At 41.0% G+C, this 19,917-nt stretch overlaps 1 protein-coding gene across 1 annotated transcript in view; it reads left to right on the top strand.

Moving 5' to 3' along the window:
* Positions 1-19,917, top strand: part of CPED1 (cadherin like and PC-esterase domain containing 1) — a 163,452-nt gene that overhangs the window by 46,326 nt on the left and 97,209 nt on the right. Inside the window, exons 6-7 of the mRNA XM_030479743.1 lie at positions 6,143-6,266; positions 8,447-8,615. Coding sequence (XP_030335603.1) covers positions 6,143-6,266; positions 8,447-8,615 — 293 coding nt within the window. The remainder of the gene's footprint in view (positions 1-6,142; positions 6,267-8,446; positions 8,616-19,917) is intronic.

The following is a 19,917-nucleotide window of genomic DNA, read 5'->3' as shown; positions in this document are numbered from 1 at the left end:
CAAGTAATCATACTCCTGTGAAATCAATGGAAACTTTGCCAGGACTTCACTGGGGGCCAGGATTGCCCTTTTCTTCCTAGCTTCCTTCAAATACACAGCATCTGCTTTGAGTTTCACAGCCACCCCTTTCTAAATGCATGGGCTATAAAACTGAGTGTTAAAGGTTCTCTCTCTTTCTTTAGCAACCTCAAGGCATAATGTGTAAGCCAGAGGAGAGTACTAATCTTTGTTTCAGGGTCTTTTCATCCAATAGGTCAAATGGATTACAGGAGGCAATTAATGGAATAGGTCTGCTTTCTGTGACAAGCCTCAAGGCATGTAGTGGCAGTAGTTTGTCTGAAATTATCCATCCTCCAAAATGAACACTGAAAAATTAAAAACATGCACTTTTAATGCAGCTGAGAGAAGGTGGCTATAAATGACTGAGCAAAAGGTACTGGATAGTATGCTTTATTTTGATCAGAATTCCCTAGGCCTGGAGGCACTCGGAAGTCTGCCTAAGATTCTATGAAAGCTTTTTAAGCATCTCCTGATGTAAAGCAATCTTTGCAGCTGTTTAACACACCTTTCCAACCTACAAAGGCTGGAAGATTGCCCAGTTGTAAATACTAGAAGAGGACCAGGTTGTAGCAATGCAGCTTGCCTGTTCTGTATCAGAAATAAGCTCTTTGTGCTCCAGCAGCCCACACCAGTCAGGCAGATGGATGGTCTCAGAACAGGGTGCAATATGAAGTTCTTCAGATTCGCTGAGATGCCTTGTCAAAGAGCAAACCTGTAAGGCTGACAGAGAAGACCTGTTTCAGTCCTTCTTGAATATTGTGCTGCAGAAACTGCTGAGAAATGACCTGAGGTGACTGTTACTCTCCTCCTTTCCTCTGTGAGAGAATTTAGGCTACTGCTAGAGACAGACTACCACCATGAGAGCCGAGGAAGAAGTTCAGATGGCTTCTATGCAGATGGAAAGTCTCCTGTTTTTCAGGAGATTAATGTGCTGATTTCAGGATTAATGTACTTTCATGTTCTAAAGCAATGTTTTTCCTGCTAAGAAGAAAAGCAATTGGATGAAGACTCTGCAAGAACAAATGTGCTGAGCTTACACTGTCCTGTATGAAAGGAATGATCAATGTGCTGGGCTCAGAACAAAGCACAGCACCTTAGTTGTGTTTGATCCTGCCTCAAGCTTTGGGCTTCATTAAACGATCAGAAGCTCCCAAGGTGATTCAGTTGCTCTTGAAATATTTCTAACAGATCTGACAGTTGATGGGCACTTTAGAAGCAACATGACCTTTTTCTCATAGACGATAGTTTTAATTGTTCCTTGCTCCATGTTTGACGTGCATAAATTATAGCCTGTTTGATCTTGAACGAAGTAAAATAAAATTAACAAATAAAACTGTATCTTAACCCTCCTTGTAACATCAAAGGATACTATAAAAGGAAGCATAAAGAAGAGGACACATTGTCATTCATCTTCTGTTTCCTTTTCTTTCAGTTGAGTGTTACTAACTTAGTTCAACCAGTAGGGTCTTCTGATGAATTCTTTACCTTTGCAATCACCAGATGTTCATGTTAACACAAGTGTTTCATTTACCAGCAGTCCACATGGCTGCAGCAGTGTCAACACTGATCTGGCTCTCCTCCAGGAAGTCTTAATTTGCCCATATGTACTTCTAGCTGTTGGTAAGCCTTTTGCTCAGCCACATATTGTAACTCTTAAATCAGCTATTCTTTATTGCGTATGTGTTTAGTCTCATGTTACACTTCAGAACTCTGAGCCAAAGTCAAGTAAATAACTTGGGAGCTGGCGATGGGGAGAGAGGGAGCAAGAAGTCATAGCTGTGTAAAATACTTGAAAGGCCTCATTAGATGCCAGTGTAGCTGCTGCATTAGGTATCAGTTTTCGCTGTCAACTGATCTGTTTGACTCTGTGGTACTTTTAGAGATTGCAGTTGACAGAACAAAATCTGTCACCAGTTCATGTGACAAAGAGGTGCTTATTTGGTTTTTTAATCTAGAGGTGTCGACTTGCTTTGGTGGACCTTATACCTCCTTTTTACATGTGGCCCCCAGATGTTCCTGCATCTCAGATCTATGTTTTACCCATTGCTGTGGTTAGAGGGCTAATGTGTGAACTCAGCTGAGAACTTGTAGCGGCTTCCTTACGCATCAAAATGGCATCATGGAGAACACCCTAGGCAGAGGGAAAGTGGTGCTGTCTGTCGGTGTTTTCAATGGTATCATTCAGAGATGTCAGCATAAGAAACCTTCAAGCCAGAATTTTGAGGAAGTGAAGCTTTTCTTTTTTTTTTTTTCAAATGAAAGCAGGTATCCAGCCTTAGGTCCTTTGCTTTACTCTGGGTTATCACAAGTGACAGCAGCAAAAGGTACTTGTGGCAAAGCCCGTAGCTTGTCCTCAGGAAAAACAGCATTTCAATTACTGCACAGCCACTTTGAAAGGGAAAATGTTCTTTTCTAGTTTATGTCTTCTTTTTCTTTTGATCTTTAGAGTCTGCAACAAAAATTACTGATGTTAAGATTTGGATTTTTGAAAGAGGGAATCTGGACATGCCAGTGGAATGCTGGGACTCTTTCTAACTTGATCTCCCAAGCTGCCTGACACACATCAACTGCTGAGCCTGCCTTGCCTCGTCTGTTATAAAATGTTGATGTTATTTGCGTACTTCAAAAGGACTGGTTAATTAACAACAGCTTGTAGAGTGATTTCAAGATGGAAAAACATGGCAATTACTGCAAACAGTAAAGGCACTGCAGGCTTGTTTTTATTGATGATAACGTTGATTAACAAATTTACAGCTCTAATAGACACTGTTACTGCTTTTGAGTCCAAGAGCAGGTGAAGAGTTGCCATGAGAACTGATACAGCTGAGTGTGCTGCAGCTCAGCGCTACTAACATCTCTTTATTATAACGATAATTGTATTCATTGATTACTGGGAGTAGATTTACCAAAGTGAAGGACTGGCGCTCCCTGTTAACTCTGTCTGATGGTGTACATGCTGCGTGTCATCAAGGAGCAAGCACCTTGTGACAATCTCACTCCCCCTCCTCCTCCTTCCAGCCACCTTGCAGCGGGCTCTCTCCGGGGTGGATGTTAACACAAAACCAACAGAGCAGTGTAAGGTACCATACGTACCATAAGGTACCAAACGGGATGCCCTATAACATGAGGAATAATTTACCAGCATTGCCCTTTTTTTATTTCTTGATGCCAATCACCAACACCCTGAATTTGTTTAGCTTTCTCTTCTTTAAAAGATGGCAGGTTCCCTTTTTTTTTTTTTTAATATCGAAGTATTTTGCGGTGACTTAGGGCAATACTAAGGATCTTCTACCCAGTAGTTTGCGAATTTTATTTCACTTCTGGTTTTCATCTGCCCCTACCCACTTTTTTTTTTGAATTGTTATATCTAGCTCCAGTAAATGGTCCACTTGGTAGTGACAAATGAAATAATGTCTAAGTAATCTTTTCTATTTCCCTAGAACAGCTAAACCTCTCATTTAAGAGGGATAAATATAGGTACAAACCTCACCTCATTCTTTTCAAACTCTGTCTTGTGAGTTAATACCATATTGGTTACTTGTTGCCTTAGCAACACCATTAAAACCATATTTTAAAAAGGAAAACAGTCTATTTTCTCTTAAGTAGTGAGCTGAACACCCCTTCTCTGCTGCCCAGTTCTTACTTTCAGTGAAACATTTGTTTTCTGTGAAATAAGAAAATTACGTTTTGAGCATTTCCGTTTTCTCAACATTGTGATCATTTTACCTAAAGCAACTGCTGAAGAATGTGCACCTTTGACGTAATTTGACTTTCAGATGATCAGCTGAGAAGAACTGTCATTCTTGTCCTTTGCATGGTTCTGTTAATGTCGTCACATAGCGGTAATACGTCATACACCTGATGTAAAAGATGTGTATGTTATAGGGAGCTTGGTCTGAAAGCACAGTTCTACCTTCTCTCAGCTGTGTGCTGTAGCCATCAAGGTGAGACAGCCTGCCTCTCTCTCTTGTTTCCCACCGTAGGCAGCATTGGCAGGAGGTAGCTTGGAGTGCTGTCATGGGCTTCACTGGGTTTTGTGTGAAGTTGATCCCACTCATGGTCAGCAGATCAGTATTTTGCTGATTGAAGATCTAGGCCATGAGATTTGAACTCCAGAGTGTGGCAGTGCTGGGCTTTTCCCGGGATGTCCTGAGCACTGCAGGATGTGTTACAGTTCCAAGTTGCAGGGGAACAGGGCTTGGCTCCATAACACCCAGAGAGCTGAGTGCCGTGTCTTGTCTTTTTACCGATGTGAGGATAAATCAGAAAAAGAGCTCTGAAGTAATCTGTGCATTGTGAAGGGCCGTTATGTGTTTTAATAATTCTTTTTTTTTTTGAGAACATGAAAGCTGTGTGGTGAAACTTTACACTCTGGGAATTATTTGCAGCTGCAACTAAGTAACTTAGTTTTCTGGCATAGTCAGTGAAAACCAGACCCTTTCAGTTCAATATTCCTCTTAGTGCTCCAAGAACTCGTCTCTCTCTCTCTCTCCATTGCCTAAAGACAAAGCCTAAGAATACTGTTTTGCTAATGTCAGCACTTAAATTAGGGAACTAAAATGGTGCAGAGGAGTAGTTGCTGTGGGACCATTGCAGATTGGCATGGTGAAATGCCATTGTCTCCTTACAGGGTGGAAATTGCCATACTGAAATGCTGTTTTGTCTTCACAAGGCAGATATGGGAAAAAAGTGCTTGATTTATCAGATCTGCTCCCTGTGCATATTCAGAAGCAAGTCTGTTAAACAGATGACTTAATGGGAGTTTACTGGCTTATTCCTGTGATCACTGCACAGCCAAGTAGGCAGAAAGTAGCCTGTTTTGTCTCTGTACCATTAACAAACAGGCAGTCATTTACAAAGCTGAAATTGGCTATCATGCATAACACAACACAAAGATGCCAGTGAGAGTATAATCTGAACATGAGGTGTTATATTAATAAGTGCCTGGTCTTTATTAGTAAAGCCTTTAATCCTGCTAAATGGTGCATGTAAGGCAGAGGACCAGATTAATTTTAGATCCCAGTTGAGCTTGGAAGGCTGAACTGAGCTGATCTGATGAACAGCTGATAAACATGGACAATCACAATGTCATTTTAACAGGATTTGTATGAAAATGAATAGTCCTTTTCCTTGAATGGCTGCTCACAGCTTATCATCAGCAATACAACTTCAGTTTTATTTTTCATTTTATGTACCACAGTCGAGAGTGCACGCTTTGAAAGAGAAGCTATACGAATAAATTCGTAACATTAGCACGATGCAGTATGTCATTAAAAAGATAAGTAACAAGGTTTGGGAATAATGTGAACAGCTTGACTTTTCCCTGACTATTACTTAAGAACTTGAAATGTGAACTGTGTTAGAATTAATGAAAACCACGCTACATGAAATAATGACATAAGGGCTCTTTTTATCAGCACAGTAAAAGCAGAAAATATATACCACCCATTGCCTGATCTCACATCACAATATTTTGATTACTATTAATAGTCACATGCCTCAGTAATCTTGAGGAATCTGGTACTTCATTCCTGCTCCCACTGCGTTTGGTGGCAGAACTAAACCTCCCATAGATTTCAGTAGCTATGAAATGTAGCCTTTAAACAGTGAACTTACTTAGAAACAAGGACATGTGGTTATTTACTGAGCTGTGTGTGAATACAGTGGCAAAGCCCCTTGGTCCTTACGCAAATAAATTTCTTATCCCCATTAGTTGTAATTGAACCTTCTTGAGAAAAAAAGTTTTGGTATTCTATATTGAGAAATAAAGGATTTCTATTTAGAAGAAGGGGGAATGGAACGCTTTATTTTATGCAGCACTCGTGCACTCACCTGTGACATAGGAGTTGCAGCTAAGCCTCTGGGCTTGCAGCTGGAAGGGCGTGATTGGTGGGTGTAAAGCTCTCTTCTAGCAGATCCAAAAAGGATTATATTCTCAGCATTTCTTATTTTATATTTCAGCTGATACTGGTACCTCCTCTCTACCTATTGTGTTCACACATTTTATTCTTAACAGTAGGAGTCCACTGCTGCTTTCAATGCTCTGCTGACTTACTTTCTCATCTCCTCCATGCTTTTTTAGACCTCCAGCTCCCAGTTGTCACCCCAGAGTGTTCTGGCCAGCCTGGGATGTCAAGGGCCAGCGCCGCAAGCAGCGTGTCCCAGGGCAGCAAAAGCACTGACAAGACACATGGTTCCCATCTAAGGTACTAGTAGAAGCAGAGCAGGAGTGCACAACTGTAAGCTAATGATACCCCACCCGCAGAAACCATGAGTGCTGCATCCTGCAGTTATTTGGAAGTCAGGGACACAGAATGTAGCAACAGAGGAGACCACAGCAGATGGAGCACTTGGATGTATTGCATAGCTTATACTTGTATAATGTTTGTTTCTGTACTAGCCAAGCTTGCACATGTTTTGTGTGTGACCAGCTAAGTGTTAAGGGCATTGAAACACCTTGGCAGATAAATACAGACCCAGAGACACCCCTGAATGTTTAGGTCTCATGGTGGCTGAGCTATTTCGTGCTCTCATTCTTGCCTTGCCCTTACCACAGACATACACATGTAGTCCTTTGCACAGAGACCCTCCCAGTGAAGAACCAAGAAGTTATTGGTTGGAGAACTGGCTGTTCAAGTGTTGTTTCCTATGTTACAGTATCTCACAAATTTTATGCTCTGAGGACCTACCATTCTGCAGAGGGGAGAAGAAAGTCTCTTTAAGATGATATTATTAGACTCCCTTAACAGCAAAATTGAGGTCTGAAAAGGCCATATATTGCCAAAGATTACACAGAAATGGGAGAAGAGACCTGTCTTTTACCAGTAATCATTCTCAGAGACCCCTAATTTGCATAGTCATCTTCTCATTGCATTTGCTATGGATAGGTTGATACTTGGAGATTTTAACAGTCAGAATAATAACCACATTTGGATTAGGCCTAAGTATATCTCAGGTTTCCCCAAGTAACAAGCTATGGCTAATTCCTTTTGTGTAGACTGTGGGAGCTTGTAGACCAGTGTCTGGAGAGCCATGTCACTTCCAAGACAAAGTTAGCTTTCACAATTCTTTTATGTTTAGCTTATTTATTACGGGGTTATTCCTTGGTGTCATAGTCTTTGATAAAATTTGGAATGATGGTTTGTGACTTTCATTAGGGAAAACAGGTAGTAACACATATTTCTGTCTCTTTATTACATTGAAGAAAGTGCTAACAATAGTGCAATCTTTCTGTAGGTTTTTCTTGGGTTTGTTCCCCCCCTCCCCCCTCCCCCCGAATTCGCTGTAAATCAGTTTTAAATCTGTTTTAAATGCACTTCTGTTGTTTAAGCTGCTTGGATTTCTTTAATGTTTTTACTCTGAATGTCCCAGGTTGTCTTGCAACAGTTGCAATATGCCCACAATGCATTTATCCATATATACTCTCAAACGTAACTCATAGAATTATAGAATCATAGAATCGTTAGGGTTGGAAAGGACCTTAAGATCATCTAGTTCCAACCCCCCTGCCATGGGTAGGGACACCTCACGCTAAACCATGTCACCCAAGACTCCATCCAGCCTGGCCTTGAACACCACCAGGGATGGAGCATTCACAACTTCCTTGGGCAACCCATTCCCGTGCCTCACTACCCTCACAGTAAAGAACTTCTTCCTTATATCTAACCTAAACTTCCCCTGTTTAAGCTTGAAGCCATTACCCCTTGTCCTATCGCTACAGTCCCTAACAAAGAGTCCCTCCCCAGCATCCTTACAGGCCCCCTTCAGATACTGGAAGGCTGCTATGAGGTCTCCATGCAGCCTTCTCTTCTCCAGGCTGAACAGCCCCAACTTTCTCAGCCTGTCTTCATACGGGAGGTGCTCCAGCCCTCTTATCATCCTCGTGGCCCTCCTCTGGACTCGCTCCAACAGCTCCATGTCTTTTTTATGTTGAGGACACCAGAACTGTACACAGTACTCCAAGTGAGGTCTCACAAGAGCAGAGTAGAGGGGCAGGATCACCTCCTTCGACCTGCTGGTCACACTCCTTTTGATGCAGCCCAGGATATGGTTGGTTTCTGGGCTGTGAGCGCACACTGCTGGCTCATGTTAAGTTTCTCATCAACCAACACCCCCAAGTCCTTTTCTTCACAGGGCAACTCCCTCCTAACATAGTTATTTTCTATGTATGGAAAATAGGATTTAACAATACTGAAAGCAATAAAAAGACTTGATGTAATGCTTTGTTCCAGCCTGCTTGGTTTCATTGACTGTATTGCTTAACTTGGAGGAAAAAAGGCTAATTTCCTATTTCCGCTAATTTCACTATTTTACTGTATTCCTATAGTTCATTTTCCTCATTTGCAAAAGCACTTCATTAATGCTGTGTATTTTTATTACTTTCTAGGAATCATGTATCAGCTTCACCAGACCACAAGGACATCCTTAAAGCTCAAGACCTTTCTGTCATCATCAGAGCCTATGTGCTTGTGACATCCTTAACACCTCTGCGAGCATTCATTCATTCAACCATCACTGTCTGGCATCCACCCAAGAAGAAGCACTTTTCTGTAAAGGTAAAACATTTCATTTCCCAGTTTTTCCATGTTTCAGGCAAATTACTGAGACAAAAAACCAGGTAATACCTTTCTTTTCTTTTACACTCTCTTTATTTGCAGTCCACAGCTGATAGTGAATATTCTAATGTACAGCCTTCATTTCTTAGAGTGAGTGGGGTTTGCTTCATGAAGAGTTGGGAAGAGCAAGGAAGAGTTGCCCTGGGCAGTGGCGGCCTGCAATTTGGTTGCCTGAGAACCCATTTTTATTGGTGACATTTGACAGTAGTTGCAAGGTTGGAGTTTTCTCTAAAGCACAGCAGTGGGGCTCCTGTCATGCAGTTACATCTTTTGCCCGGATATTGACAGTGTTGTAAAAAAGGAAAGTAAATATTTTAAATAGTTTGTTTGGATTTCCTTTTTTAGGTGTAGTAAAAGAGAATGGAGGAGGGTCAGGGCGCTTCTAAGTAACGGGAAGTATACCATGGAGAGGGTTGGCCTCCCATGCTCTCAGTTTTATGAAGAACGTTGTTTCACATGGATTAACTCTGGACATCTTCAAGTGCCTGGAGAGACACCCTCTCCCTCCACATCTAGTTTGCTCAGCAGTTATATGGATTTCAAAGCATTCCTTCCCATTCCTTTGGTCCTTCAGCAAGGAACTGTGCTTGCAATGCAGCAGCTCTTTGTGAAGGAACTATGGTTCTGCAGCTGCTCCTTTCCTTTTGAAGGAATAAGGTCACAAAGTAGCAGTGATTTCTTGATGTTAAATAGACAATGGGTTTGACGATGGGTGCACTTTGCCTGTGTAGCTCTCTTGGGGTAGAAGCAGTTCTAGGCTTTGGATCAGTCTGAGTGTTGTGGTGTCACGATCAGGACTCTTGATGGTGCCAGCCATTTGGTGTGTTCTACAATTTTAGCTCTCTCAAAGTTAAGTGCCTAGTGTAAGCTCATTATCTAATTCTAGTTATTGGAGAAACAGACACCCCTAGCGAACAAATCATCCCACCGCATTTAGACACTAATTTTGGAATGCGATGAGTTTCTCGCTAAGAGTGTCTGCTTCCTTCTGTGGGCTGTGACATCCTTAGAGAGCATGCCAAATTCTAGATTGCCAAAATGAGGTGAGATGGACCTACTTCTCTTTCTTTCCCCCCTCAGAAGCTATGGAAGCCCATGGAGATAGCTGTTTATTTTCCTCTGTTTGTTAAGATTAATGGTCACCTGCTTTCAAACCTTGGGGTTCAGTTTTGTTTTATGTTTATTAAAATGGCACAGTGTCCAGCAGCATCACTATTGCAGATGAAGTAGGGACTGCTTTAAAGGCTAGTAGTCATTAGTAATTGGATATGACTCTGTAAAATAATCCCCACTGAGTGAAGTCTGCTGAATGGGGCGCCAGCCACCATTTACAGAGCACTTTGGCAGCTGAAGCAGCGATAAAAGTGATAGATAGAAAGAGCGGCACATCTACAGTAGTTCCAATCTGGTTACTGCTGCTTTGGTGTTATATCTTCCACAGCTGTACGCAGACTTGTCAAAATGGCAAGAAATAAACAAAAAGTAGGCACCACGGAAAGCACGTTTGGAGTGATGTATAGACTGAAATGAAGATTAATAAAATGATGGAAAGTGGGGTGCATAAGGCTGTCTCTCAGCATAAACAGTGTGCCCTGTAAAGAACGTGGGAGGCGTCAGGGAGTCTTCAGGAGAAGTGGGACACTGAGAATTCATGGAGTGGTCAGGAAGCACCACTGGGAAAATCATAAAGAGGCTTCTTTATGTGCTTGGTGCAGAGGCATCAGGCAGGAGATCGTCAGTCAGCAAACAGTACTTGGGAGAAGGCTTGAATTCAACCACTGACATCCTTTGGGATGAGATTACATCAAGTTTCTCATCAACTTCATGAGGCTGTCACTTGTTGCCAGTGGGATTTACAGTGCCAGCAGGCTGATCTCCTCTCCTACAGTAGCCAGTGGAGCTACGTATGTTTGTACCAGCTGAGGAACCTGATCCTAAAAACCTGAAACTCCTAAGCTTTCAGTTTCTGCCAACTCTATTGTGTAGGAAGGAAAACTGCTTGTTATGTTGTCAAGCTCCAACCTGTCAATAGTCAGTAAAGACCGAAAGTATCCCTAAAGACCTGTTCTTCCACTGACTGACAGAATACCCATCGGTGTCACTGGGGACTGAACATGCTTATAAAGGAGTCTTTGATCTGGAAAGATTTGCTAGTGTTCACTATGTTTTTCCCCAAAAGCAGCTGACTGGTTTGTTGGGTTTTTTTTAAGTAAAAATATGAGAATAATTTTAATCTGCTGCATTGCCATCATGGATGTGCTGCTTTCAGTAATGTTGCACAATAATTTGAGACCTCCTCGGTGTATGTAGGCCTCCAGTCAGCAAATTTTCTTACCAGTGTAATGAACTATTATTGAGAAGAAATTCATCCACAATTGTGATTAACTTGGTTATAATATGACTATCACAAACTTATTATGTTAAGTTTAAATTTAATATGATCCCCTATGTACAACAATCCTTTCTAGTTGCTAGAAGTAAGCAGAATGTGGTATATATGAAGGAGAAATTTTTAAAAAGACAGGAGATGGGCTACCAGATGATTTCAAATGATTGAAAGAAACTGTGTAAAGAAAAAACAGGTGTTTAATGAATTAAATAATACTGCCTTCTCCACTGCTTCCTTGTTAGTAAACTATTGTAAATGTTTTTACAACTCATATTTACTTACCCTAATCGTAGTGGCAAGGCTTCAGAATGACGCCTTCAATAAGCATTGGCCAAATGGCAGTTCAGGAAGAGTTCAAGTGTGTTTTGCTCACCAGCTGCCAGGTTTTCTCTGGATTATACATATTTTAGTATCTCAGTTCAGAAAGCAAAAGAAGGAATATTCTGAGCTGGCATGAGGATTTTTTGTGTAGTCAAGGGGTGGCAAAAGTGCAGCTCTAGATTTATGCCCTGGCTGGGAAGATGCAGGAGAGAATGGCCTTCTGCCACATGAATGTTTTGATGTGAGACTTGCGTAATAACCTTATTTCCTTGAGGAAATTTGGAAACCCTTTATTTAGACCATCTGTGCATTGTAAAAATTCATAATAAAATGGAAGCTTTCTATTTTGCATGTGGTACCAATTAAAGGGTGGGTCTCTGTCAGTGTATGCAATAATTCTCTTTGTGTTAATCAACGTTATGCATGTCTATTGAGCAGAAGGCTGACCCTGCAATAATTTTCTGTTTTATAGAAGCTGGTGTTCAAAACAGTCATTTATGATTAATTATCTCAAGGTTTAACACACTGTGAAGTGCTCCTTTTGCCCTGCCATTAACCTTTCACAACCTGGTCCCAGTTCTTAATGAAGGGATTGCACTTTTGTAGACTGCAGTGGTGCCACGTCCTGCGTCACCTTGGAAGGCTTCTCTGTGCTGTTGGCCTCCCCTGCTCTGGCCCACTGTCCCCTTGCTAATCCAAAATAGACAGTCAGGTGCCTCCTGGATTTGAATTCTTTGAGTGGTGCTCTTGCATAATCCTCGATATGCTAAGCTGAAACTGTGCTCTTAAGTGATTTTCCAGTTGTGCAGTGAAGTAAACGTAATTTATGAAAGCAGTTTGCTGTTAAGCTTGCTGTGATATAAGTCACTATAACTACAGCTGAAATTCTCTCTCTGTGTATTAAGCATTTGGAAACTTCAGTAAAGAGAAATATATTTTTTACTTAACATATATGCAAATAAAACGGGACCCTCACCTATCCAGGCAGTACATCTTTTAATAAGATGTATGGTCTGGCTGAGAGCCGAACACTGTGACAATTAAGTTGCAATATTGCCCTCAAGTGGCCAGTTTTGATACTACTTCAAGAAATAGCTTTGATACTACTTCAATAGCCACAGAATGCAAAGATAGCCATCAGAATGCACAGAATCATAGAATCAGCTAGGTTGGAAAAGACATGCCGATAAAGAGCAAAACGCTTAGAAACAGCTGAAAGGCTCAGGATTTTTTTCCTTTATCTTATTTTTGAATTCCGTATGCTGCCCTGTTACTTAGCAGGAGCAAATAAAGAAGAAAATTACCACCAACTCTTAATCCATTAGATTACAAGGTTATTTGGGAATAAAATGAAATTTGTTCTTTAAGTTCTGTAAGAACTTAGCATATGCATTTCACTGTTTTTGCAAGTAGCAAGAATCAAATCCTACAATGCTCCTCTCCCGAGCATAACATAAATGCTATCTCTGTTTTCTGCCTTTATAGTGTCTAGAGCTCTACCATTTCTCCTTTCATTGATATAAGTCCAAAAGTCTGTCTGGACTGGGGGAGATCAAAGACATGCTTAGTCTGACATTCTGTTTCTGGCAACAGCTGGGCAAGAAAGCATCATGAAACTGTGTGACACGACAAGCACAAAGTGCGAGTCCCTAGGCAGACTAGAGCTATTTCTGGTAACCTGCAAGGTTAGGAACACAAAACTGGAAGTGGAATATATATATTTATGTTTAATAAGCTTCAGTGGACTTATATGCCATGCAATTCTTTACTAGAATTTTTAATCCGTTAGTGCTTTTGGTCTTCCCAACATCTTGCAGTAATGAGACTCCACAGATTATGTGTTGCTCAAGAAAGAATATTTGCTTTAAAACTTTTACCTGATTACTTATTTTGATATCCCTGATTCTTGTCTTAAGAGAAAATAATGAGTAATCCTTCCTTCTTGACCTTTCCCGTGTGGGTGCCAATCTGTCATGCAGTGCACAAATGAAGGCAAAATTCTTCCTAGTGTTCTTTTCTGGTCTTCTTACTATGAACATTTAAGTTTAGCAAGCAAGAGCTCTAGACTGATTATTTTTCATAATGTGGATATGTCATAAGTAAGTCTTTACACTAATATTACCCAGGCCCTTAGCTCTCTGCTTTTCTCCTGGTCCACATATCCTCTTGCTGTACAGTCCAGGCAGCTCTGTAAGCACACTCCTCTGTGGATCCCAGCTTTCTCAGACCTACCTCCCATTTTCCTGATTCTTCTCATCTTTCCCTTTTGCTTTCCAGCTTCCCTTGGTCAAGCTGATCTACTTTTGCTTCTTACAGCAAGCTGGGAAGTGCTCTTAGTAAATCACCTTTACTTTTCCACTAAGAAGTCAATTCTGGGTTGGGAAACCATTCCTCAGTCTCAGTCAAAGGACCTAATTTAGTGGTTGCTGAAGCTATTAGGTGGCTTTTTGTCTTTAGGCTTAGTCTTACTAGCAAGGATCTTTAGAGGAAAATCTTTCTCAGATGGCCTTTTTTCCTCCATGTAACTAAGTGTTGAGGGATGAGGTTAGTTTTTGTGGTTTTTTTTTTTTTTTTGTCCTGAACTATTAAATATGTCTTTAAAAATCTTATGTAAAGGAAAAAAATATGAATAAATGGGAAATTTACTGTATGAAATAGCTGAATAATACTGCGGTTTTCCTCTTCACCAAGTGCCATGATAGAGCTGCAGAGGAATGGCACATCGTAACAATAAATTGGGGGCGGAGTCAACAATTACCTAAAGCTAACGCTATAAACTTGTGACAAATTACTGCACTGCGTTCTCTGTAATGTATTCTAGAATCATTGTTTTGATTATGGGTATGTTTTTCTCCCATTATATGGCTTACAAGTTTTTCTATATACTGTAATTGGTGGAGAGGTCTGCCTGTGCTAGCAGGCAATACAGGAAATCGCTCTATTGCAAAATATGTTTTATCCAACCTTCTACATGGAATCATTCTGTATTCTTGCAGACATATTAGATATTTAGATACCTCTGTACATAGAGTCAGAGGTTCTTATTTGTGTGTTAACGAGTATTTTTGTATCCATGGATCACTACTTACAACCAAAAGTATTTGGAGGTGGTGAAGAAAATTTGTCAAATATAGATCCAGTAAGAAGAATTAATGTACAAAAATGAACTGATAGTACAGAAGCTATACTGAAAGTTATCAGAGATTGATTGAATTGATTCAAGTGAAAACATAATAATAAACATTCCACATTTCTAAACATCTTTCTATAAATACCCTCTGAAATACCCACCTGCTGACCCACATTTACCCAGACCCTCTCTCACAGGCAGCGCAGGTTACAAACATCCCCGACTCTACTGGGATGCAGCTTCCCTTCTTGCATGCACCTCTTCTTGGATACGTGGGGGTTCCAGCTCTGTGTGTGCCATTTCACGTAGGTCCTGTGCCCATCCTTACACTCTAGTATTCCCTGCAGCCTAGGCAGAAGCTGTGATACCAGTGGGCTGACTTCTGGCAGTGCCTGAGCAGGTTTTGACTGCTGCTGTTTCCACCCTAAAATCCCCCCACTGCAAATTTTCATACTGCTTTTCTCTTATTTCTGAAGCTGACTCCTTCCTTGTTTCAAGAGTCTCCTTGCAAATTCCTGGTTACTGTTTAACCTTGCTGATGGTCACCTTCCTCTTTGTCGTGATAAGTTTGGGACAAACATCCTCCCAGGCACACAGGTTTTGATGTCCATGGGTGGGCTGTGTGAACACTCGTGCGTCATATTTCCCACCTGGCTTCAGTGTCTCATTCAAATTCCCTGTACAGTCACTGGAGGAACAGAGCAGTTTTAGATTGCAATTAATGTCACCGTTTTGAGGCGTCTGCCTTAGGATGGCATAAATCATGCTCTTCAAGTGTCTATGTTCTGCACAGAGGTATAAAAGGAACCTAGACATTTAGCTCTCACATATATATAAGCAATGTAGTCTTGTGTGGTGGGATTTCTCCACGGATTTTGACACCTGGGTGAATTGTCTTCATGTGAGTTGTGCCTGTGACAATGAACAGAAAGCTAATCAATGCAGTCAGTGAAGGTAGGTGTTTTAAGACTGCCTTATTGCCTTTCCTAAGGTTAGTCGAGGAAAATCTTTCTTGTCTCAACAGGAGGCAAGACTATGCTAGGACTGAACTAGAAGGTAATCTCAGAAAGATCCCTACAGTTTGGTTTTATACTCTTTCCCAGGGCAATACCCAGGTTGCTGCCCCAGGCTGCCCCAGCATCTCCCCTAAGAAATTCATTTGCAGAAAAATTGCCAGAGGAAAATTCTCTCAAGGGAGTTCCTACAGTCACCATAGCATTCAGCCCTGCAGGTGCCATACTCTTCCACTCTCCTTGAGTCCCCATGACTCTGCGCATGAAGCTTTCAAATTAGAATTCCTTTTTCAATTAAATATTGCCTTTTTTCAGTGTGTCAGGCCTTACACTGGTGTTTCAGTGTATTTTTGAGAAGCCAGAGATCCATGTCGCTGAGATCATAAACCTGATTTTAATGACTGCAGACTGTAAATGGTGGCTGCCAAAGTGGGTAGAGAAAAAGCATTGTAAAATTAATATTGAGTTAGTGGCTTATCCTAAAGCAAAAGTAGTTATCAGTGAGCAAAAGGTCAATGAGTTAAAATTAATCTCAAGAATATTTCTAGTTCATTCTGCCTTTGCAGAAAATGTGTGCTTGATCCATGTAACTTGGCTGCATTTACACACTTCTTTCAGGGATTACATAAATATGTGGAATGTACCTCCAACTGTATGCATTCAGCATGTGGATGAACATCTTTCAGCTCCTGAGAAGTCTTGCAATTCTGTATACAATGGTGTCATTGTACATAATATATGTGCATGTCAGCGTTAAGTTTTACAGCCTAGTAAAATTTAATCCTTCTGTTTAAAATTCTGCCATGCTCAGCTTTCTCCCAGACTAACTTCCTGTGATTGCCAACAGTTTTTCCAATTCTGTCCTCTTTCTGCTATTCAATGCTGCTTTTAATCATGATCGATCAATGAGATCGATCCAATGAGATTGGATCTTGCTGGACAGGTAGTCTGTTTCTTCTGAAGGTGAGAGAACCAGTGTCAATAGTGATCAACTCAGTGATCAAACCTTCAACTCAGTGACTTTTGTGTATTGCAGCTGAACACAGATATTTATGTATCTTTGTTGGGCACACTCAGAGGAACCAGAGGTTGTTGCAAGCTTTCAGACTTTGTCACCCCCAATCCATATAGTTTACATTGTCCCTATCAGTTGCTGAGAATCCGTAGCAGTTGTTGGATCCGTAGCAGTCAAAACTAACTTGAACTTGTTTAAATAGAATTTTTTTCATGAACTGGAATTTAACCTGAAGTATGCATCTCTTGTCTCCACTGGTCCTGAACCAGCCTGACTAAATATTTATTTTCACTCATTGACTTAGAATAAACATTGTCCTAAAACCTGATATCCCCGAATGAGAACCTGTTGAGGAATGTTTCTTTTCTAGTCTGGCTAAGGAGGGCTGTAGCTAAAAGACAGTTCCTTGGAGAAGCCAGTTTTATTTTAATGCCTGTTGTGTTGGAAACAGTTGGCGATTATAGCCAACAGCTCACTATGGGTGCAAATAGGGCAAATCAGCCTGTCTTTCATCAGTTCCTACTAGAAATATATGCATTGTATATCCTTTTTGTTCAGATGCTTAAGAATTTATTTAGAGTGAGAAACTGAATAATGAGGCTTTTTCTGTCCCTCTTGCCCTTCCTTCCAATAATCCCCATTTCTCCTTATAAAATTCTGCAACTTATTATGTTCCTGTGCAGCAAAATAACACAGTTTTTCACTTAGCCCCTCAATACCCAGTGCAGATTTAGGAAAACAGAGAAAAAGTGCAAGCCAGTTTAACAGGCATATGAATGGTGTACAGGATCTGGCAGAGATGCTGGAAATAGTTGTCAAAGTCAGCTGAAGAACCATCATGTAGTTCCCCCTTGGTGAAATGAGTCTTCATTTTAATTTTTTTTATTTCAAATGAACAGTTTAATTAACTGCTTTTTGCTTGAACCAGGAACTGAAATGGGAGTTTCACTTGGAGATTAATCTTAATCAGAAGTGATTTGAAAAACATGTAGCTTCTTGTTCTTAATTGTTGTGCTACTCTGTGGGAGAAACACAGCTTTGATGTTCTTAGACTTTGAGAAACACGGGCTCCCTCTCAGCCTGTTGTGCTGACCCAAGGATTTGGGTCATGACCCAAGGATTTGGATAATTGCTTTATAAATAGCAGTTCCAGGTCTCTTTTGCCCTAGAGACTCATGGAATAGCAGTACACGTGGAAAACTTTCTATTGCATAAAAATACAGTGTGATGTCATTCAAGATTTCCACATCATGCAAATGTCCAAAGGGCAGAGTGGAGGCTACATGTGCAACCTTCACTTTGCAACTTCCTGGCAGTCAGAGGTTTAATTTTATGACTTTAGTCACGTATACTGCTGTAATTTTTTCCTGTTAACATTTCAAATAGTTTTATCAGAAAGAGGAGAAAATGTCCCAGGCACTGCAAACCTTCAGTCCAAATATGTGCATGGGAAACTTTTATTCAGTAAAGCTTGGGAAGGGAACCACTTGTTAGAACGAAAACAGAGGTGATGATAAGAATAGGGGAACAGGCAGACCTATTTCCTACCATCCAGTTATTTACCAGCATAACAGTATGAAGTTACTGGAACTGAAGGGAGCAGAAAGCAAAGGAGGATCAGTGTTAGTGCATATTAGAGTATTTCCCATGGCTGGCTGTAGGCAATAATACAGGATTTTTTGAAAAGGAAAAGTGGAAAGTGCTTATTACATTTAATGCAATATGCTGCTTGAAGAAACTGAAAGCCATTCATGCATGCCAATGCAGACCAGCATGCTTGGCAGTATTCATGCTCACAAGGGGAGGGTCTAGCACTGTCTAGAAAATTCTGTGGACTAGACTGCACAGAAGTATGTTGTAAGATCTGGTGTCAGCATAGTGAATACATCATAACACATCACCAGTAACTAGCAGTGTACCCCAGAGATCCCTACTGGGTCCATTCATGTTTCAACACCTTTGTTAAATGTTTGAATGATGGGACAGAGTATACCCTCTGATGACACAAAGCTAAGAGGAGTGGCTAGTACACCAGAGAGTCGTGCTGCCCTCCAGAGTGACCTCAACAGGCTGGAGAAATGGTCCAACAGGAACCTTATGAAGTTTAACGAGGGGAAATGTAAAGTTCAGTACCTGAGAAGGAACATCCCCAGGCACAAGTACCTGCTGAAGGCCAACCATCTGGAGAGCAGTTCTGTGGAAAAGGACTTAGGGGTCTTGGTGGACTCCAGGTTGACCCTTGTGGCACACCTGGAGTACTGTGTCCAGTTCTGGACTCTCCAGTGCAAAAGTGATGTGCAGAGAGTCCAGAGGAGGGCCACTAAGACGATTAAGGGACTGGAGCATTTCTTATGCAAGGAAAGGCTGGAGAAGTTTCACAGGTGCTCAGGGGCATCTCACCAATGTTTGTGAAGTGAGGCTGTAAAGAAGGGCACAAACTGAAACACATAGGTTCCTTCTGAACATCAGGAAATGCTTTTTCACTTAGAGAGTGACTGAACACTGGCACAGGTTGCCCAGAGAGGTTGTGGAGTCTTCATCCTTGGAGGTATTCAAAAGATGTCTGGACACAGTCCTGGACAACATGCTGTAGATGACCCTGCTTGATGAGGGAGAAGGTCAAAATGACCTCCAGAGAACCCTTCCAAACTCAGTCCTTCTGTGGTTCTGTAATTCTGTGATCATGCTTTAGAGCCAAAATACCGCATTAAACCTTGTGGACTTGCTAAAGGCAAGGCTTGATTAATTCATCTACTGTGGCTTCTTGTTCATGACTGTAGTAGTCAAAGGCAGCTAGAGAGATGCCAACCATATCAGATCCCAGTGGGGTTGTCTACTGAAGCTGCATGCTTCCATCATGTTATCCCCATGGGACATGTGTAAGTGGGTAACAGAAAACATATAACGGCATTTCTAAGTCCATTTAGTAGAGAAATTCTTGGAAATAATCAGATATTTTTCTTTTCTGAATATCAATACAGAACATGTTATATGCGTACTTTTTATGCTTTAACTTTGGAGATAGTACTTTTTTACTATATAAATGTATCTGTTTAGTAATATAGTACTACTAAATTATCTAATAGTTTTAAATAGTTGAGAGACTAATTGTGCTCTGTGCTGTGTGATAACTCTAATGGAAATATGGTTTAAAGGCAGTCCCTTTTTTAGCACAAAGGACTCTGATGCAACAAAACCTGCCTGTGTCCCACTCTTCACTGGGGCTCTGTGTTGGTCCTGTTGTTTCCTTGAGTCTTATCTGAAGTAATGAGATGGGTGAATTCACATGAGTGATAAAAACAGCTGAGGACAGTGTTGTGCAGGCCAGTGAATATACCACTGGGGAGATTCATGAGTCCAGAAACCTCAGGATG

Source organism: Strigops habroptila, chromosome 3 (genome assembly GCF_004027225.2).
Source record: "Strigops habroptila isolate Jane chromosome 3, bStrHab1.2.pri, whole genome shotgun sequence".
NCBI lineage: Eukaryota > Metazoa > Chordata > Aves > Psittaciformes > Psittacidae > Strigops > Strigops habroptila.
This window is presented reverse-complemented; position numbering and strand designations above follow the sequence as displayed.